We start from the raw sequence: 22,906 nt of genomic DNA, 5'->3' as shown, positions 1-22,906 counted from the left end.
TTTAAACTATCTATATGTATATATAAAATTCCTACTGCGGGTTAAGCTACGTAGCACTCCATAACTCTTCCTTTTATTAAGGGCAATTTTTCAAACAATCAACATTATTCATTTTCTGTCTCATGACTTCGTGCCCGCAATTCTTGGTTTGGCTCGATCACAATTGTGCAGCCCTTATTTTGGAGGAATCAAAAAACATCAACCAAAATATATTTTGGAACTGCTCCTCGGTGATATTGCCTTCCCTCAACTGCCACAGCTTGAGATGAGTCATATAGCAAGTCTCGCGCATACCTAGGGCCTACCCTTGAAGAAACTGGTCCGGCTGTGAAATGCTCAGTTTTTTTCTCAAACAAACTTTTTGGTTTGAGTTTTCTCAGTTCTCGAGTCCCTTCACAATCAAGCAGACCCAATGTTCCCCTTAGTCCTTAATTTTGTTATAATATGAAATAAATAAAAAAATTAATAATGAAAATAAAAATACTAATAACTGTTGCGCAAAAAACACAGTCCCACATACGTACTTAACGCAATATTGCTTTTATTTTGTTTTATAACCTAAGGCATTAGAAAAAATAGCAGTACAATAAAAACGTTGAAAAAAAAACAAAAAAAAATTAGATTTGGCGGGACTCGAACCTGCGCCACTTAGTTGTGCTCGTGCACGTGAACCGAGTGCGTTAACTTGCTTAACTTAAACCCAAGTGCACCGTTGTGCGCGAATAGCTTTGCTAAGCTTTTCGCGCACAACGGTGCACTTGAGTTTAAGCTATTCGCGCACAACGGTGCACTTGGGTTTAAGTTATGTATATAAATTTGCTTTTCACAGGCTATGTGTTGGCATATTTATGTACGATATGCGATCGTATCTATTGTTGTGTGCATATGTTTTGTGATTGTATATACGTCACATGCTTTTCGCATGTCTTTCAACTATAGATTGCTGCCCCGCCGCGGATGAAAACAAGTATTTTTACACCCACACACAAGCTTGAGCAGTTGAAGGTTGTTTCCCGGGGCTCTCTTGCGATTGAATCGGCCACCACAGGGAATTAGAGTGATACGCCATTAATCCCTGCATCTAGCTGTATTCCACTTAGTAGCTCTATCGCTTGATGACAAATCGAGCGCGGGGCGCGACGTTATTGCGCACGACCATGCCTCGCGTAGTGGCGACATCAGCTGATTGCGCCGGCCCGCTTGCTTCGATTTGCTTCAGAGCAAAGAAATGACATACCTTGAAAGATTGCGTACTGCACTATGTCAAAATGTTACTGCTTTGTAGCCATCCTATTATTCATTGAGAATTGATAACTCTGATATCGCTACTGTAGAGCTTTGCGTCGGCGACACGCACCGAACGTGAAACCGCACTACGTCTGTCGTAGAAGCAGTAGGAGGCTGTCGTCTGCTAGAACAAAAACAAAACAAAAACCTGCGAAAATAATTATAAGTTGTAACTTGTTTTTTGAATAACCGTTTATCACTTTTAAAGTTATTTTGCCAGATAACATACATTTTTTTTTTCAGTTTATAGCAGCGACGATGTTTTTTTTTTTCCTCACACAGATATCCAAGCCAAATCCATTCACAGCTAAAGCCACATGTTGTTTGTCTTTGTCTCCGTGGGCATGCTCTCTCCTGTGTTCGCGCTGCTACACACGAGAGCACGAAATGTTAAATTTACGCAAGGAAGCGCCGTTCCTCGTTCGTGTGATGTGCTAAGATTGCGCCCTATTCCCGCGGTTGTTCGAGTGTGGATCAAGTGCGAGTCGTCCAAGGAATCGGCGGGTTGGGCGGGCGCTCGAAGGACTCCGAGGTGACGGCTGACGCCTGTGGTTGCTTCCCTCAGGACAGTGTGAAAGAAACTAAAGGTAAGGGGGACACTTTTTTATGTAGACCAAGTATGCCACTCAGTGCAAGTGTGTGTTGCTGCACTCGAACGAGGCGTCGTGAAACGGCAACCTTACGCGCCTTTGCGAGTGCGGTTGCCGATTCGCTTTGACAACGCTAACGCTAGCAGACCCATGGCGCATCGGCGCGGCCTTACTGGAGCTAATTCGAGACAACTGCGGCAACATGCATGTGTATGGTGATCGATTTTTTCATATGTGCAGTGTAGTGAGGAAGGCGCACACGGCGCTTGCTACGTTGTTGATTAAACGAAGCCTGCAGTGCCATTTGATGGAAAGCAGCATTTTGTTTACGTTCGCGGGCGATACAATTCGTAACTTGGCTCGATTCACCTAGCCAACCGCCTAAGTGGGTTGATTAGCATACGTTCACGGTAGAGCGTTATTATGCCCCTAAACAGTGGCGTGTGCTTGTTAAAAGATATAATGTGTGTGCCTCGTGTAGAGAGAGAGGTGTTCGTGCAATCTGCATATGTACCTGCAAGACGCTTTTGCTTGTAACTAATAATGTACCGGCCAGCACCTACATTGTACGCCTGACTTTGAAGAAATCTTGCATGCACAATGTGAGATTTTGTAATCTGCCAGAGTTGCTTTTTATAAAATACTACACTGCCAGCATGTTTAAAATATGTTTCGCTGCTGTGTGGCAGGGGTGCGGTTATCACGCTGTTGTGTAGTTGCTGATGCAAGCACTTATAGTTTCGATGCGTTAATATTTCTCATCTAACTCATCAGGTGTTTGGCTGTTTCAGCACAAACAAGGCAAAGAGAGAAGGAAGACGGGTAATGACAGGACTAGTGCCGACTTTTGTTTGCAGGAGAATACCCATGTTGGTGTATTTATTGTGACAGCCTTTCTGTGTTGCTTTTTTGCCCAATTTATGCAACAACACAGTTGTCAGCAATATGAGAGAGAACACTGAAATTAGCTTTTAAAGATCATGGTGACTAAATGCCTAGTAATTCACAGCACAAAGTAACAACAAAAGACATCAGTATGATTAATGTGGACGAGTACAGTCTTGCATCTAAAAAATATATTGTGCAAAATGTTGCCTAAGTAAGAAACCTCTCTATGTTTGCAAATAGTGTGACGTCACTTCGAGCGCCGTGCCAGTCATTCCCTCCCTCTGTGCAAGGGCTGGTTGGCAAGGAAGTTGTTTGTGACGTTCCTGATAGACCACTGAGATGTATGCGATTCTAAACCTGTAGCCTAATATATACGTAATCTTTTGCGCAGTTACATCGCTGCATCTGACACCTACAACTTATTTGCATATTTACATTGCTCCCTTAGGACCTAACACACAAACTTGTTGTTTGCATTGTCACTTCATGAATATCGAGCGGTAAAGGTACTGAGTATATGTGAAACAAGAATCTCTGCTTATTACATGAAGACATATGAGGCCTTCGATAAAACGAGTTATACCTTTATTGGACTTGCGTACTCGTCAGGGCGATTCATACATGCAGCTTCAGCAAATGGTATCTTCCAGCCTGGTGACCATGCAATTTTTTTCTGCACACAGCGCAAACACCGAGATGTACCCACTCGCAGATGGTCGCGTCAAGTGCATATTTACCTTGACTAAAATGTCGAATCAAGTTTTTTCATCGACTGGTCCCTGCCATGAGTGCTAACGTCTTCGCAAACAAGACACATTGTTATTGACACTGCACACACCACACACAATATTCTCAGTTGAACCAATATTCTCAATACCTTTCAATGCACACTACATGCCACAATCAACAGTGCACATTTTTGAAGACTATGCCACTGTTCCTCGCACAGGCCACCACGTGTGTTCACTTCTTCAAGATAAACAGACAGCGTGGCAAATATTTTACCACACAGCTAGATGTTTGCTGACACATACTACAGCTAATGTCGACATTGTAACGTGAAGTGTAAGCTTTGAAAAATTAAAACTTGCCCCAAACACCGCACGACTGTACCGGGCTGAGCCACCAGCGGGAGTGTTTTTCTAGCCACACCTTTTACATGTGCCAGTGACATCATGCTGTGACGTACCTCGGTAGGGGCCTATCGCTGCATACTTTATGTGAATGAGGGTCCTGTTAGTGAAAGCAGGCATTGTTGATTTCGTAACTTGTTCATTCCCAACTGGACCTTCATTTGCACGAGTTGTCTGACTGATATTCAGGCGCACTTTTGTGCAATAAATTATACAGTTGGCAGTCTGTGCTTGCTCCATACTGTTGTTACTGGTGTTTCTTGTTGTTACTTTGCACTGCTCATTACTGCTCACCTACAGAAACTAGCCTATCTTGCCGCTGTTTTGGACAATATGCAGCTGACAAGTGCGATAGGGTTCATAACTCTAAATTCTCAAGCAAAAATTATCGTTTCATATTCAGTTAGTTGCATTCATATCAGTACATTATAAGAAATCATTGATTAAACATTAATCCGTGTTCCTTCACATAATGCTCACAACTTTTATATCAAATTGAATGGTGTTTATAAAAAACAGGGGTTTTAGCTAAACTTCATGCTCTTTTCTTGAACAGCTGACAGAATGCTATTGGATGCTTACTTGCCATGAATTGGACTGTGTTTGAAATACATTGCAATTCTTCACCGGACTGCCAGTACACTTCACATTGGGGGAACATTTATTAACTATGGATTGATTAATTAAGAATGGAAAGAAAGAAGCGGCAGGCCAGGATACTTGATATTGGCATCCGTTTTGCTACCCAGCGCATTATCATGCAAACTTCCTATAGAGTGGTTATGCGTCTTGCATGTGTGTCTGTAAACCAAGAACTTTGGGTAGAACTATATTTATCTTACAAATGGTTGCAGGACTGTGGAGGCTGTAGGGCTGCTTAGGAATGGTGGAATCCCTGGACATGTGTTCAACCTTGCTGCATCAGCTCCTTGGTGTTTTCACAGCATCTTTACAGATGTGTTGGGTGAGTAAAGCAAGCAGGTTTCAACACAAGGAAAAGTATAATATGGCAGCACCTCTTGTGCATGCCTTACATCCCAAGTATATCAAATATTTATCTTGCACCTTGTGGCCTGTAATTTTTAAAGAGACAATTCTTTTTGCTTTATATTTGAGTCTTGATGCTTCGACAGCAATGTACCGTATTTACACGATTGTAAGACGACTCGAATGTAAGACGACCCCCCCAAATCGCATCTCAAAAAAAAAAAAAGAACGCGCGCATTTTACACAAGGGAAATTTATTCACGTGGTTGCGGAGGATTATTCATCGTCGCTGGAGTCGTCCTCGCTGGTGCTGCTGCCGTCATTGCTGCTGCAGTCCCACAGCACGTCGTCGTCAAGTGTGAGTCCACACTTCGCGAACGACCGCACCACGGCATCGCGTGGGACGGCCGCCCATGCGGAGAGGACCCACCCGCACACAGTAGCCAGGGAGGCTCTCCTCACACGCCCGCTTGGCGTAAGTTCGCGGCTTCCTGACGAAATCCACTCGTTGTATTCGCGGCGCAGGAGGTCTTTAAAAGGCTTGTTGACCCCCACGTCGAGAGGCTGAAGCTGCCCCGTCAAGCTGCCCCGACAAAGAGGAGCTCTTCCGTCAACTACCAATACCCCCCTACGGCGGCTCTTCCATCGATTACCGGTGCTCCCTCCAGAGCCGTGCGCTCGTCATAAAGGCACTCGTAATGCGCGCAGTAGATGCTAAAAAAAGAAAAGCTTTTGTATAAGCACGCGGAAAACTATGCGCTTTGGGTTGAGCGGGAAACTATTCGAAATGACAATACATGGTTCAATTTCGATTCTAAGGTACATGGTTCGATTTCGATTCTAAGACGACCCCCCAACATTGGATTGTCAAATTTGAAAAAAAGGGTCGTCTTACAATCGTGTAAATACGGTATTTGTGTTTGACAGCAAGTGTTCTTGAACAAATAACTGATCTCAATAATGACAAAACACCCTTCATACTTGGTCCTTAGCATAAGCTAGCACATACCTGTAGCAGATTCAATTATTCATTTTTTGCTGGGATGATAATGGGCAAGTAGCAAAGGCAAGTTCAGATTGGAGTGGTCGGTGACGTCTGTTTAGGCTCTGCCATATTGCTTTGCAACCAGAGTTACTTGTGGCCACATATACAATGAAGCCACATGATGTGCATTCTAAATGAGATTACCATATCACATTTCGCTGCATCTCAATGTGTACCAAACAAATGCAGATATCATTAGCTTGCCACTATAAAGGGATACTAAACCAACACAAGGTTGAAATTTAGTCGTGGTGTTGCAGCTGTGTATGACTCTACAATGAATGCATAGCCGTGATAATTTGTCTATATGTTGTCGCAATAGTAATGTTACACGCATTGTATGATACAAAAGAGGTCCTCGCTTATTTCGCTTTTTTTCGCAATGCTTCTTTCTTGTCTCTTCTTGCCATGTGCTTCTCCTCACTGTACAAGGAGCAAGAGTAGTGGGCACACAAACACGTATTTAAAAAAAATGTTGTAAGGTGAGCACTGAGAAGCTGAACACTTCCGAAAGGCTCAATGTGGTAAAGGTGTTGTTTCTAGCTACTTTTTGGGCACCCACAGCTAGTTGTGCTGCTGCAGTTAAAAAATGAGTTAAATGTTAAAAATTATTTGGAGGTGGTTTGGCACCCATAATTGCAGTTACATACAGAACTAGGTTTCAATGCGTAAGCAAAATCTGTTCACTCTAAATCAATCCTAATGATATCTGAAATTCAGGAAATATTCACAGAAAAGCTCAGGAAAAGGCTAAGTGGTTGCCCCTTGAACGTGAAGGAGATACCCTTCTTCTAAAAGGTCAATAGACAGTCTAGTAGTCTCGATATTACATGCACTATAAAATATTCTGGTGTGGTGCTTTTCATGCATGTTATAATGAGAGGGGTTTTTAATAGAACTGTTGTCACTTTGCCCTGCGTTGCTGAAATTGTTCACATAGTTATAATACATGAATCACTTTATGCCTTTTGATTTTATGCAAATGGTTTGCTTACCCAGTCGGTTTAACTTGATTTGGATAAAAACATAAATGCTCTAAACTTTTTTTTATTATACAGCAGATTTATTTTTAAAATACGCGACCATTGATGTGAACATAGTTGGTGGCGTGCTTGATTAATCCTTCACTATCACCACTCTAACTACACCTGCTACAGTGCATAGTGTGACAAAAGTAATGGTACTTAACATTACTGGCAGCATACACTTTGTCTCAAAATGTGTTAAAAAGCCTGGTAAAAATGTGTGTACGTTTTTTTTTTTTCGCTCCAACTAAATATTCTGGTCTACTCAAAATAGCTTCCGCTCTTTTAAGGTCCTCAAACTATTAGGTGTTCAAAAGAAGTATCAATGCCATATGCTTTCTTTGTCAGCCTACTCACCACTCTAATAATGAGAATTACCCGACAACATTACCCGCTAAAATATAGGGATGTTATCAAAAGTAATGTCAATTCAATTGTCAAGAAACGTTGCCAAGTTACGTTTTTGTTCACTTTTCTTTTCATAATTTTGTTAAAGTTACTTTTGATAACATCCCCTATAGTTTGTTTGGCATCATTTTCTACTAGTTCTCATTATAATGTGTTCAACAAAGACAACAAACCCTTAAATTTATAGTTCTTTCCTTTACTCATGAATCTGAAACAGTGAATCTCAGTAATCTTAGCGGTGTGTGACTTTTTTTTTTTTTTTTTGATCAGTTGTGCATGTGTTCAAGTACATGCATTTAGGTGGGAGGGTGAACCATTTCCACCTCCTGTGACTAGCAGATTTTCTGAGAACTGACAGATGCATAATGCTGCCAAAGAAGTATAGGGATATTGGAAGTAATCGTAACGTAATTGCAATCGTAATGTAATTGCCAGTAGGCAAAAAAAAGGTGTCCCACACTCGCCATAATGGTAACAAGCAGCGCTGACTGACTCTTCCATGTATAAATGCACATATATACCGTACAAAATGGAAGAGGGATAGCCGCCTTGGTAGCTCAGTTGATAGAGCATCGGACATGTTATTTGAAGTTCGCAGGCTCGGTCCCTGTACAGGGCAGGTTATCTTTTTTTCCTTCTATTTTTCTTTCTTCACAATTACAACACTTCTATTCTTCTTGAAGACTTTCTGGTGTAAAAAAGGTACCTTATAATCTGAAGAGGCAAACAGAATGTGCCAGTGCACGAGTTAGCTCTTGTAGTGGTTACAAGTAAGATATGTTTTGAAGAATAAATCATTCTGCCACTTGCCTAAAGAATGGCTACAGGACATGGCACTGGATGCACTTTGTTATTTTTGAATCAAGCTATCTTGTATTCTATTTTTATAAATTACATGGGATACACATGACGGTATCACACACTTTAATGCCACAAAGATAATGCAGCGAACAATGTTATAAATGCGAAATTGCATAAGGATAAGGTGAAAACTGCACCCTCAACGAGAATGTACAGGGAGCACAGGGTGCAGGCGTCATTCCTTCTGCCCGTGCTTTTCAAGTGCGAGCTGTTTTCACCTCGTTGTGACCAACTAACTAAATTGAGATGTGTTGTTATAGTGCAAGAGGATGCTCCACGGGAAACTAGGTTTGTCTCAAACTCTGTGTGTGTCTTTCAATCTATATGGTGCCCGGTTCAAGAGTTCATGCAGACCAGATCGTGTAAAACAGGACCGTGTAAATAAAATAAAATGGACCATGTAAATAAACAGGATCGTGTAAAATGTCGTTTTCGTGTGCAACTGCAGTTGTGGTTGTGCTGAATGACCTTTCTTTATATACACTACATAACAAACTTGCTCCTTTAGAGTCGAGTGCATCTTCGGATCGATTGTAAATGTTTGCATATGCGAGGCCTTAAGTTTTATAAGAAATTCCTCATTGTGCCACGAGGAAATGTGTGTTCAGCGAAAATTTGCATATCATTATATACAACTCTTAAAGCCTCGTCTACAACTTTGAGCAGGTTGACCTTGAGCAGAAAACGAGGAGCGGCAGCAGCCCCCAGAAAAGAGCAAGCACCCTCCAAGCTCCCGAAGCTCTCTTCGACAGGAACATCATGGTCACTGTGTGGCATTGAAAACCATTGCAAGGAGTGCCTTATCAGTACACTGTGCTGCTCTTTCATCGCAGAAGACGAAGTTGACCACTCCAGAGGAACTTCACGCTGTGTATTGTGAGTGCTTCAGTGGTTTTGTTTTTGTCCAGCCAGCAGTTAAGAAATCATGTGTCAGATTTAGCCGGGATGGCTAGAGGGAGTCGGGCAGGCATGTTTGGACATTTGTCTAGCCAAGTAGTGCCAATTTTCGCACTGGTCCTGTTGGAGTTACTGCCACAATCACAGAAGCTACGTCACCTCTCTAAATGTACAGATGTGTCGGGGAAGATTAGCTGCATTAGGTTTTTCTATAACTGATAGCTGCCAACATTCTTCATTATATAGGAGTTTTGTTCCTCACTTATGGGTGTAAAGTCCTCCACAGAAAAAATGCAACACGTCTACTTCCAGAAGGCTCCAAGGCCCTACTTGTAGGTTTTTTCGGCTTGTATCATAAGCACCTCGTTTGGGTGTACATGAACATTTTATAAACATGTACAGCGAAAAATTTGGGTGGCCGGTCGTTTTGTCGTTATCATGTTCCTCGCAGTATTCTTAAGCATGTTGTGCATTACGTTGTCAATCTGGTTCATGTGCATAGAAGACATTACGAAGTTTTAGGCTACAGTATAAAAAGCCTGGAAGCAAGCTATCAATAATTTTTTAACAGAGTTGCTTAATCTCATACATGATACATCACTTAACTTTCGTGGGTATTCATCAATGTAAGCTCGTCTTAGTGTTATCCAAAATGAAGATGTGAGTCGACAGATGGAAACATCTAGTGGGGTAATCAGGGTGAACAGTGGAAGTGCCTCAGACAGGCTGGCCGATGTTGCGATAGGAGGACCTATTTTTTAGAAGTCACCTTGTCATCCTTGGCGTGTTAGTTTAAATGGGGTCAGTAATGACATCATCTTTTGGTGTAGGCGTGTGTGCCTGTTGGAAATGTTTGCCTGAAAAAAAAAAAACCTATAACGCAGAAGAGTGCAGCCCTTGCTTCTTTTCAAGTTAGGTTGCGCTGATACAAAGTGTTTTCCTGTCGGAGGTTGGGGGTAAGGGAAGCAAAAAAAAGATAAATGATAGAAAAGAAGAAAAAAGAAGAAAGAAAAGGGGGATGCAAAGTAAAAGTAGTGCTACACTGCTCCTACTTTGCATCCCCCCTTTTCTTCTTTTTTTTCCCTTGTTTTCTTTTTTCACCTTTTTTGTTACATTTGCATTGTCCCATCTAGTGCATGAATCAATGACACATGGCTTTGCTATAGCAAAGATGCCTATGTGGTGTTGGATTGAACAGTGCATTGTACTTCATTCAGTTAATTACAGACTGATCAGTCTTGCAATAAGTGCTTCCTGTCTATCACCACACATGTTCAAATGAAAAGTTTGTGCTTGGCTCTTAGTATGCTGGTATATAGCTTGTGTCTTGGACTACTCAAAATGAATGTTATTTTGCTGCTGTTTATGGTAATGAATTTATCCAACATGAAAATATCTTGCCTTGCGAACTTTGTCGGACCTGCCTTTCTTTTTCTTTCCTATGCAGGCATTGTATGTGAGGGAGGCAGTAACAGAGAGGTGATGGCAGTGAAGCAATTACACATCAAACATCCCAGCCATTTTGCCAACCGTACTAAATGTGTTTTGAAAAAAAAAATATTGTGCTCGGTTACTGTATAAAAAACAGCAAAATGCTAAAATGTATCGCAGAGAACAAAATATTAGGCCACGTTGGTGCCTTCTGGACTTCCCAGGATGTCGTCTGGGTGTTGTTTGTAAAAAGTAAAAAGTGTTTCAAAGATACTGCCTCTTCTACACCAAATTCGGTCTAGGTATTAAGTAAAGGTGATTGTGTGTAGTGCATGAAGCTCAGTAATATTAGTGCAATTTTTTTGCCACATCAAAAGCAAGGAAGCAGTTCTCTTTATATGGCAAGTTATATGATTACACTTTGTCTTAAAGTAGAAATGAATTTTTGAAGTTTTCTTATGATGGCTGTTTTCTGCATTTGATATACGACAGCTTCCGTTCCGAAGTTCTCCATGGCCCTCAATAGGAGACTTCAAAAATCATTTTCCTCATTTAAACAAAAATTGTAATGATAACACTTGCCATATAACAAGAACTGTTTATTTGCTTTCAACTTACACATAAAAGTAATTTTCAATTAGACAAACACACAGCTCAAGTTGCATCTCAATGTGGACAAAAACGATTATATAGTGATATTTGTAATCTGGACCTAACATTATTTTTTTTCGTGAAATATAACTTCTGTGCAGTGAGTATTTGTGGCTCAAATACTCATACAAAGTGCAGTATTGCCATACAAGAAATGCAAACGATAAACAGTTTGGCTGAATTCTTCAAAGCCTATGTAGCGGAAAAATTGCACTAATGTTACTCGGCTTCAAATAATTTAAGAAGCACCTTTACTTAATATGTAGATCAAATTTGATATGGCAAGAAAAAGCGGTACTTTGAAATTTTTCTCACAAATAACACCCGCACGACATTCTGCGAAATTCTGAAGGTACCCACGTGACCACTACTTTTTTCTCTTCAAAACATTTCTGCAAATAGCTATTTTCAGAAGAGTAAATTACCATCATTTTTTAAACTATACATCTGTGATGGTTGCCAGGCAGTATGGTTTGTATGTTGGGTGTAGAATAGCCCAGTGCGAAAAACAACAAATGTCTGAGCATCCTTTGACGCTCGGGTAATTTCGAAAGCATTTGTTTGTTAGCAGCAATTCAGTTAAGCTTTTGTCTTTATGCTCAGGCCCAGAAACAAAACACAAGTAACCAAAGTAGTCCTGAGAGTCATGCAGTCTCGCTGTTCCAAGGCTTGTGGAGCCTAATTTAGTGCAAGCTTCACCATTTTTTAAAAATTCAGATTCAACCAACAGGTTCTGGAGGCACAGTGCATTTTCAGCTAACTTGTTTCACACCAGTTACTTTGATAAAAAGCGGGAAGTAGAGGTAAAAATACCATTTTAAAGGCATTGTAGGTAATAACAAAAAGGACTGCTTTCTTTTTTTGTGTGGTGCTTTGCCTGAACGCTGTGCTTTTTGTGGTATAGTTCATTGTCTAGTGAACAGAGGCCTTAAAAACTAACATTAGCCATGTTGAGGTCGATTTCTTGGTTATAGTCATAGTAGCCATATTAAAAATATATGACTTCAAACTTGATTGTTCTTTTGAAGATGTTTTCTTGCATAATGATATTTCAGAGTCAGTCAATTTTGTTATAAGAAAACGTGATGTCATAATAGGGTCACTTTTTGTAGAGTCGTTCAGTTCTACCTTACCTTTTATATTCCTAATAGAGCAGTTATTTTCAATATTGGTATTTAAAATGGAATGAGCATGCTGTATGTAGTAAGGTGTAAGCACTTACAGATAGCACATGCACCCAACTTTTCTGTTGGCAGTTTATTTCTGTTATTCTTGATTTATATGTGGGGTTTCACGTCCGAAAACCACAATATGATTATGAGAGACGCCGTAGTGGAGGGCACTGGAAACTTCGACCACTTGGGGTTCTTTAACGTACACCCAAATCAGCATATGTGCCTACAGCATTTCTGCCTCCATCGTAAATGGAGCCGGGATTTGATACCGCGACCTGCGGTTCAGCAGCCGAATTTCTGGTACTCTTGCTCCCCTATATGTGTGCAGTTCGGTTATAGTTATCTGGCTTGCACAGATTTTTAATGGCACCTGCCTTGTCCTGCTTGCTTTCATGGTGATTTTAACCTTCATAAGTTGCATAGGTTTAACTCTCAAAATTGTTCAAGATGCCAATTTTGTGCACAAACTGTATAGTATAAAGGCAGCAGATATACATGCACACACTATTAAATGTACATTGAGAGCTTTCACTTGCAGTTTCTAAAGTTTTACTGTGCAGGAAGCATTTAAATCATAATTTCATAAGGACATATTAATCGATTATCTCTACCATTGAAAATCATGACAACCTAGTTTTCACTGTGATAAGCATGCTGTTTTCTTTGATGTGGCAGAACTAGTTTATACACTCATTCCTTCTATTATTCACATATGCATAACATGAAGGATTGTGTGCCTTACATTTTCAGTTTCATTCTGTGTGTTATATTTCTTGTGCATGTGAACTAATGTGCTAACATGTGTCTCTGACATTATTTGTGCCAATTATTTTCATTTCCAGGTGCCTATGAAGGACACATAAGTTCTATGGCAGTGACCTTCCAAATTTACAGTGGTGCTGGAGCCTCAAGCAGCATTTCGCCGATCTCCACAAGGCGTTCATGGTACAAACACAGCGCCATACTTTCACAGTGCTATGATTATTATTTATGTTTAAACATTTCGTTCTAAAATTGCTGTTACATTGTGTTTTGTGCCACCATCCTGTGGCTTAGGTGGAGCTCGTGAAATTACGGTGTAGTCACCTCATTTGTATACCATCAACACTGCAATGTCATGATTCACAGCTGGAGCATACAGACAAATAAAAAAATATATTGATTGTAGCAGGGCTGGTGTGTATAATAATGCTTCTCTATTGATAATAATAACTTTATAAGTTCTTTTGGTCTTGCATAGAACACTGCATTAATGTGTTGCAATGTAACCACCATTTATGATTGCTAGCATGTTTATTTAGTAGTTTTGTAATGTATTTTATTTGAAAGGTAATTTTGCTTCCGCATCACAACAATTAGAAAGATGCCGATGATTCAATCCCTCATTAAGTAGCTTCTTAACACATTTCTTTCTTTCAAGCCTTCGTTTACTCATCAAGGCTGTTTCAGATAGCAAACATATTTCACCTTCATGCAACATATTAACAATGAAATATTCATATATATCTCTACACAGTACTTGCTTTTGCAAACAATGTGAATGGCCAATTGCTTTTACTCGAGATCTAGGATGTCCATTTGATCTTTGCAAGATGCAGCAGATAGCTGCATAGTTTCTGCATTATGCTGATTTCCGTAAGCTGCTTATCGGGTAATTTAGCATGATAAGCACTTTCCGTAAGCTGCGGATGTCCGCAACTTTCTGCACGATATGGCGCTTTCCGTAAGCTGCGGATGTCCGCATCTTTTCGCATGATATGGCGCTTTCCGTAAGCTGCGGATGTTCGCATCTTTCCGCATGATGCGGCTTTCCGTAGTCCAATAATTGCGTATGTACGGATCCGTATATGCGGAACGTTTCAGTAGGGCCGTATTGCGCGAGGACGACAAGAGTTTACGCAGTGGCGACATCTTCCTTGAAAGGGTTAGCGGCGGCGGCCGCGAATTGCCAACGCCACAGACGCTTCGAGCTTAATCGAAGCGGCCCTTTTGATGTATGCGGCCGTGAGCTGGAGACCCCTCGCACAGCGGCACACATACTACGAGGAACAGCCACTTTGGTGACACATGGCACTGCAGTGACATCGCCTCAATATTGGACGTTCACGTGGGCCACGCATGCTCGTCACACTCACGGGTTGTGTGTGATCTGTGATTCTACAGTGTACTTTGGTGCCCTTTCCCTCTTCCAAGGATGTGGGGAAACGGGACTATTTAAAATCAGCCCTCGCGGGCTGCTTTGTGGGCCATTTCGCTGCAGTGCTTACTCGAGGCATTGCTTTTGAGTGTTGTTTCTTCTCGTTGTAGAGCTTTTGAGGAGATCGTCATGATGTAGGACGACATCTTCGTTTCGAAGTTCGTCATGTGGCGAGAAACGCTTTCCTGTAAATATAGTAAAATAAACCTCTGTAAATTTCTCCTTGGGAAGGCGCCTCCTCCCTGCACGATGGGCTAAACGGATCCGGTGGCGGCGGCCAGCTACATAGGACGAGACCCGCCGGACCCGAGCCGCAACGACTGGTAGCAGAGGTGGTATGCTGTCAGACCCCAGGCCTAACACTGGTCAAAACATGCATGATGTCATAATCCCGTCGCGTACAACGCCACAATTTTTCCACCAGATATGCCTCATAAGTTGAACGATCACTGTCTTTGACCTGTGTTGAAGCATTGCATGTCACCCTCGTGTTTTTAAATACTGATACGTTTTACGCGTCTTAGAATGTGGAGTATGGGCCCCTATTCAGCCACGTAACGTTCTCATAGTTTGCATCGCCCACATGTCACTGCAAAGCTCACATGATTGCTATTTTAATGAAATTTTTCCTGGTCCTTGCGCCAACAAAAACCCACATGTCATCAAAACCATTTCCGCCAGACACACTTGTGGCACATAAACCTGTATACCATGCATAGGTGAGTACGACTCAAGTGATAGCGAATTGATTTGCTGGCTATGTTACTTGGGTCCCTTTTGAAACCTCTGCCGACGCCCTGCTGCCCATTTCTTTTTCTCTTTCGCGCCTTTCCTTTCTTTTCACGTTAGTCATTTCTTTGTTCTACTCGTTCTATTTTTCGCTTACTCTTTCTATCAGGCTATCTGATTTCTATCTTCGACTGCCAAGAGGGCAGTCGAAGCCTGACCTCCCATCTTAGAATGATACAGGCCATCGCTCGGAACACTGTTTCGAAATAGACGTTTATTTCTCTCACGCGCGCTCTCTCTCTCTCTCGCCGTGCTGGTTTTTTTCCCGTCTTTTTACCGATCGACGCTAAAACTTTGGTCTGCCTGTCTATCTGTACATTTGTCTGTTTGTTCACCAGTAACGGTACCCTAAACCGCTCCTAAGTGACCAAACAATACTCCAAACGACTGAACCCATCCGCAGCACCCACCAATATTGCTCAATATTCAGCGTTCATACTCGTGTGATTGTCAATTAAAAAGCAATTATTGCTCATATCTGAGGCACCATAAAACACGTCAATATTCTGTATGTGTGTCTCTTACTAGAAAAGGCATTCAGAACTAATTTTAAGGACCGTAGCGTTTATCACGTTGCGCTGATCATGCAACGCTTGCACGAAAAGGCAAGTGTTTCCAACGCTTTGCTAAGACGACACAGTCACGGCACCTAACCGTCGCATTGCGTTCTACACCTTATCAGCGCCGAGGCGAGGGCGCAAAGCGTGCGTGCTTCGTTTGCCAAGAAGACTGCCAGATAATGCTCATGTCTCACGTCTGACGTGACTTGATGCGCTCGTTCGCCTGCGCTGCACGATCGAGGCACTCTAACGCAGCACCTACATAATACCATTCACTATTTTTCTTGTGCAGAACTTCAAATAAACGTTTTGTTACTCTCTCCCGACGCAACACTATCGTCTTTCAACAACATTTGCAGTATAACATTTAGATACGGGTCAATTTTTCTTTCTCCTTTCTTCCTAGTGGACCGAAGGTGTGGAGCCCTTATTGTTATTACAATATAGTTACGCTCCGGGATTACCAAATGCCCTGGAATAATCAAGTTTAACTCGTTGAACAGATAAATACAGTTCATAAATAAATAATACTAATTTTCTTAAGTAAACTTGTCTATGTTTTATTCAAATTGTCACCAGCGCTTTGGATTAGCAAAATGCAATAATTTATTGTCATTTTAACGGAACTTGAGTGTGCTGTCTCTTAAGTAAAGGCACATGCTATAATGATTACCGTGAGTATATTATTTTTGATCAAAATTTAAAAATTTGTATTTCCCAATAAAATCAGTGCCGGCTTAATGGCCAATACCCCTCAATGGGAACAAGCCAGGACATATAGGAACGAGCAAGCAAGAAAGATGAAATACTTGCACGCGGTGCACGAGAACCGAACAGGGCTTCAATCAGTCAAGGAGGAGAATCAGGAGAAGAGGAGTGCATGCGCCAAGCTCTAATTACCTCTCGCAGGTCCGAGAAGGCTGCCACCGGCTTCGGGCTTTCGATTGCACGTCCGTTGAGAGGGGAATGGCCACACTTATCACATTTGGTTTTTTATTAGCGGTAGAATTTCTTTTTGCTGATTTTTCAGGAGCCATCAATGCCGGTCTCTGGTCCCGGCCAGGGCTCGCCCTGGTCGGCCAGTCACCCTCCTGAATCGGTACCACTGGAGTGTTTTCTCAAGAACGGCGTAAGCAGTTTGCCTGTCGCGCTTAATTGTGTTCACTAATGGTGGAGCCATTTGGTTGAGTGAAACGGAGGTGTTTTCAAGAAGAACTTCGCAACATAAGCGGTGATTTTCCGGACATCTCAGAGTTGATGCGTTTCAGCAAGACTGGCGTACTATGCAGGTCTTCAAATATTCAATGTTTAACAGACTTACTTACCGCCACGAGATTAGCGTTCACTGCTGTTCGCGCTTTTATCCCCCCTCATCTAGCTTGCGTGAAGGACATTGTTCGTGGTGTTCCAACTAACATTAGTCCTGAAGCATTCTTAAAGATGGTCTCTCCGGCTGGCGTGATGTCTGTCTACAGATGCACCAGACGTGTAGGAGATACGCGAGTCCCTACTGAAAGCGTCATCGGTACCTTTGCCGGTCCACCACGGCCTTCTGAGCTGAAGGCTTGGCCTTATCTATTCCGTGTAGAGGTATTGACACCTCGCCCATTGCAATGCCGCAACTGCTGGCGATTTAGACATTGCGCTAACGCTTGCAGGTCCTCATTGAGATGTGGGAATCGCGGTTGGGCACATGCCGCATCAAATTGTAAGGTAGACAACTGCAGGTGTTGCCTATGTAATGGAGCACACACAGCCACAGACAATAGCTGCCCTGCTCGAGAATGTGAAACACAAATTTTAGATATAATGGAGAAACGCTGTTGTTCTCGGTCTGGGGCAACATCCTTCAATAAAGAGCGCGAAGTGGGGTATGCTGCTGCTACATCATGCCAATGTGGGTCCATTGAAGCGACGGTCGCTTTCGCAGTGTCAGCAGCGATAGATAAGGTCATGCCGATGACTATAGAACGGCTTTTCAACACCTTTGCTGAAGGTCTGACTGAGATGCTCACCGCCAGGTTAAACAGCCATATTCTCTCCTTCGCTGCACGCCCTGTCATGGTCCAAGGTGAAGCTGAGCATCTCGACAATGAACAAAATAATCGGTGTCAAGAAGATGTTCCCCCAGAAACGCTCGTCAGCTCTCAGTCACCGACCACTGTGGGGCCCAGCGGGTCGTTTAGTGACATGAGGCGTGGTAATACCATTCATAAACGACGCAGTGCTCCATTGTCTCCAACCAGTTTGCCAAAGTCGAAACCTAAAGAAGTTACTACTGATAGCAACAACGAGCATGACGTTTTGCTTTCTGCAGTCGAGTCAACTATATTAAGTCCATCATAGCACCTGTAAAAGTTCGCCAGCGGAATATTCGTTCCATATATTCCACTTACATAGATCCTATTTATCTCATACAGAAAACAAATCCTAATAGAATTTTACGTCAGAGTCTTGGCTTTAAGTAAATCAAACATTTACTCTGAAATATTTTCGAACACTTAGACTGGATCAGCCAGGTAGGGTAGGTGGATTATTGGCCCTAATATCTTCAAAAATGTATCATCAAGTTACTATAACTTTTGAACATATTTGTTTGGATAGGAAATTGTTAGGAATAGATTGTTTCTTACCTGACTCCAACAGGATTAGAGTGATTAATGCGTACTTTCCGAATGGAGTAAGACGCACAGATCACCTAGATTGTGTTATCAAGAATTCTTCGACAAATTCAATTTTAGTGGCAGGGGATTTTAATTCGCACGCCACTTCTTGGAGGTTTAAAACAGATGGCTGTGGCAAAAGATTGTGGAATAGGTTGCAGGACAATAATTTTCGCTGTCATAACTCTGGAAAAGTTACCTTTCTACGCGGGATAAGCTCACCAACATAAGACCTAACTTTTTCGTGTGGCCAGTTTATAACTTCATCGTGGGAAACGTTTGATAATGGGACGAGTAGTGATCATGTACCGATTACCTACGAAATAATGTCAACACAACTCACCTCTGATATCCGGCAACAACGGTTCACCAACTAAAAAAGTTATAAAACATTTTTAAACTCCGCGCTCTCGTCATTGAGAGAACGTGTCGGACAGCAACGAGCTGCTTCAGTATAGCGTGTCTAAGTGACTCTGTTCAGCCGGCCGAGTTTTCTGTTAAGTACGGCAGCACACCGTTGAATTCAGCTTGGTGGAATGAAGATTGTACGCTTGCGTATAGGCGACGTAAAGATGCTTGGAAACGTTTACGCCACAACCATACTCCTAAAAATTGGGTTGACTAAAATCCACGCAGCACTATTTAAGCGTACAGTTACTATAGCTAAAGATAAACACAAACCTTATTTACATTCGCGTTTATTAAAACCTGATAAAAGATCTGCCCTGTACAGGTTTCGACGGAACAAAAAATGGACGCCGGTACCAGCATATTCGCATTCAGTAGTGCTGTCTCCTAAAGACTCAACCGATTTGTTAGAGGGCATCGTGAAATGACTTGAAGTGCGTTTAACTTCGTCATGCTTGAGACCTATGACATTCAAAAGCTCAACTTCGGACTTTCAGGAAGTCACGATGGCGGAACTGGCAGATGTCATACTAACTGTAAATCAAGCGGCTCCCGGTCGAGATCAGATTACAAGCTCTATGATTAAATTGATATTTAATTCCCATCCCGATGAGCTTTTGAATATTGTTAACTGCTCTTTACAGCACACATGGATTCCAAGTGCATGAAAAATTGCATCGCTAAAATTGTGTTGCTGCGAAAAAATCAAAGCCGTGGATATGTCCTGGATAACATTCGGCCAATTTCGCTTACTTCAAACTTAGTTAAAATAATTGAAAAATTCTTTATAGAAGGCTCAGTGAATTCATTGCTCGTCAGGTCATCATTTCACCAAGGCAAGTGGGATTTCGATAGGGGCGCTCTATATGGTCGGCTCATGTTATTTGGAAAGCCGAATTCGCCTTGCAAAAGTATCTGGTGAGCTTTCTGCATTAGTCACGTTAGATATTGCAAAAACCTACGATAGTGTGGAACACAGTACATTATTTCAAAATTAGTGGACTGTGAGGTGCCCAAGTACACTATATCTTGGGGTCAGGATTCTCTCTTCGAGAGACAATTATTTTGTTGCCATGAGGAAGTTACTTCTGCCTCATATAAGCTAACAAGAGGTGTTCCGCAAGAATAAGTTCTGTCACCTCTTTTATTTTATATCTTATTATCATCCATTCCCCTTCATATAAATGTTCCTATTTACGTCTACGCCGATGATATTGCTTTTTCTCGTCATCCCGAGATATCAATAGTTTGAATCAAATATTACAGTCATATTTGAGTGAGCTTGAGGTATGGCTTGGCGGGCTGTCTCTTGCACTTAATGTTAGCAAATGCACTCTGCTTGTATTCCCTCTATACGCTTCAGTATTTCTTTCACTGCATTATCGAAATGATCTGATTCCACAAGTAACAGCACTAAAATATCTTGGAATTGTTTACGTGGACAATTTAAATTGGCAGCAACAAATAGAATCAGACACCCGTAAAGCAGAAAGCGCCCTAGGATTGCTACGCCAGTTTTGCAATAAGAATTCAGGGATGCGCAGGAATACGTTACTTATGAGATACAAACTTTACGTACGCCATATTCTGGAGTTTGGTTGCGTTCTGTTTTCCGGAAGTGCCGAGTGCAAATTAAGACCTCTTATATTGCTAAAAAGGCAAGCTCTGCGGCAGTGTCTCGGGCTACCTAGGTGTGTAGCGAATAGCGTGCTTTATTTGGAAGCTTGATGCTAGATTTCATCAGCTTACTGTGCAAACATTTTTAAAACTCTTCGATCAGCCCCTCTTCTGATCGCAGACAGTTTTCATCAAATATCCAGTTTCTTTCTTTAAACGCCCGTGGTGTCGTTATTATTGTCGAGACATTTTCGTCGAGTCTCTGTTATCTAATCTTCATGTTTCCCTCCAGCATTTAACTCCCCAAACCCTTCTCGGTGCCAGTTGACTTAATTTTCGCTGACCTTTTTAAAAAAAATGCCAAGTTACTTCCAAAGCATGTTCTGGCGGGCCTCCTTCAAGACCATCTTAGTCATTTGCCCAATTACATAGTCATTTCGACGGACACAACGCAAAATCTTCAGAAGGCTGGGGTAGGTATTTTTTCTCATCAGCCTAATTGGTTATTTGCGCTCCGATTGCCTGACTTCACACATATTTATCTCGCAGAATTCCTAGCTATTACATTGGCTCTTCGAAAAATAATTCTCAGCGATCAAAAGCTATTGTTATTTCGGATGTTCTGTTTGTATGTACACATCTAACGTCCGCAAAGCAGTCCCTTCTTCTCAGGATATTTAGATCTCTCATAGCACATAGCCTATCAGAAGTTCGTTTTATTTGGGTCCCAAGGCCTTCTGGAATTGTACTAAATGAAATTGCTGATTTGCTCGCTTCGGCATCTTTAAATTTCCCGGTGGTGCTAGATTTCCGTGAGAATATTATTTTTTTATCAAAATTTAAAAATTTGTATTTCCCGATTAAAATCAGCGCCTGTTTAATGGCCAATCCCCCTCAATGGGTACGAGCCAGTACATATAGGAACAAGCAAGCAAAAAAGATGAAATACTTGCACGCGGTGCACGAGAACCAAACGGGGCCTCAATCAGTGGCAGGGGCTCAGACCAGCTGGCTGCACGCTTCCCGCTCTGGCCGCTGTTCCACCAAAGCCGTAGTCTCCTGGCTCCCGCTTGCCGGCGAGCTCCAAGGCAGAGGAGAGCGGCGGGCTCTTCACGTTCGACGACTGAGGCGAGAACGAGTCCCGGAGCGACGACGCCATGGTGAACAAAGCGGCGGAGCCCAACGGCGTTCCGCAAAAGGTCGGACGAGCGAAGCGTCTGGCTGCCCCTGACCAGAATGCCGCTGGTCCTTCGAACGAGGCTGCAGCGACCAAGCGTCCACGTGGCCGACCGCCAAAGACCTCGTCGGAGGGGCCGCTTGCACCGACCCCCATTGCACCAACGCCAGCACGGAAGTTGCGCAAGGCCACGGAGGTGACGCAGCCCGAAGCAGAGAACCCTTCTGCCAGCAAGGAAGTGGCAGGAAAAACCCCAAGAATCACCCCTGCGAAGCGCTCTCGAAGCTCCTCCTCAAAAAGCCCTAACGACACGGCAAGCGAGGGGCCAAACCGTCGCCGATCCAAGAAGGTGAGCCGGAGTCGGTCGACACACTCATCGCGTAGTCGTCATATCAGGCACGCTCGTAAAGCCCGAGGCCGTAGAAGCTCTTCTGCATCGTCGGAAGCAAGCCACCCACGGAAGAGGCGCACCAGGAGTCACCGCCATGTCCGCTCCATTGCATCTTCTTCGACCACGATCCGGCGCTCGAAGCGCGACAAGAAGCGACGCCACACCCGTAGTCGCTCTTCCTCGAGACACGGAGGGCGACACGGAAAGGCACGGAGTGCCCCGAGCAGCCGGTCGTCGTCTGTGCGCGGGAGGCGCACTAGGAAGGGCAAGACATCCAAGAATGGGAAGAAAAAGTAGGCGAAGCCATCGGGACTGATCTAGCAGAGCCACGCTAAATAATTAATTGGCATTTCGTTTTCTTTTTTCTGAAAAAAGTGGCGAGGTTTAAAGGGCCTCTTCTGCAAGGCACAATATTGTGCAATAAAATTCATTTTGTTGCCCTTGTATTGCTCAATTATTGTCTGAAATATGCTGTACGAGTGGAAGATCTAGACGGAGGGAGGCCGGGCAGATTAAGTGTCACCCGTCCCCTTCCCCTATCCATCTTCATTCCATGTCGCCTACCTCCTTGTCAGGTATCATGTAAATGTTTCCTCGGCTACCACTTCCCGAACCGCAGTGTATAGTAGCCGAGTGGTTAGAGCGGTCGCTTCCAGTGCTGGATGCATTGAATTCGATTCCCAGAGCTGCCGGAGACCCACTATTTCTAAATGCAAAGTATTTTAC

The 22,906-nt window shown here is 42.7% G+C and overlaps 2 protein-coding genes across 7 annotated transcripts in view; both read left to right on the top strand.

Moving 5' to 3' along the window:
• LOC119176390 (uncharacterized) overlaps nt 1-22,906 on the top strand; it is a 213,774-nt gene that overhangs the window by 62,368 nt on the left and 128,500 nt on the right. The gene's annotated exons all lie outside the window — the stretch shown is intronic.
• Nucleotides 787-22,624, top strand: LOC142775730 (uncharacterized). The gene is made up of 4 exons (XM_075877570.1): nt 787-1,874; nt 4,753-4,862; nt 8,891-9,100; nt 13,221-22,624. Exon 4 carries the CDS (start codon nt 21,770-21,772, stop codon nt 22,475-22,477), a length of 708 nt encoding a protein of 235 aa, XP_075733685.1. The 5' UTR covers nt 787-1,874; nt 4,753-4,862; nt 8,891-9,100; nt 13,221-21,769; the 3' UTR covers nt 22,478-22,624.

This window comes from Rhipicephalus microplus, chromosome X (genome assembly GCF_043290135.1).
Source record: "Rhipicephalus microplus isolate Deutch F79 chromosome X, USDA_Rmic, whole genome shotgun sequence".
Taxonomy (NCBI): domain Eukaryota; kingdom Metazoa; phylum Arthropoda; class Arachnida; order Ixodida; family Ixodidae; genus Rhipicephalus; species Rhipicephalus microplus.
Note: the sequence above shows the minus strand (reverse complement) of the source record. Positions and strands in the feature narration are given on the sequence as shown.

Coding starts and splice junctions, on each gene's coding strand:
- LOC142775730 (XM_075877570.1), top strand. CDS start 21,770: ATGGTGAACAAAGCGGCGGAGCCCAACGGCGTTCCGCAAAAGGTCGGA.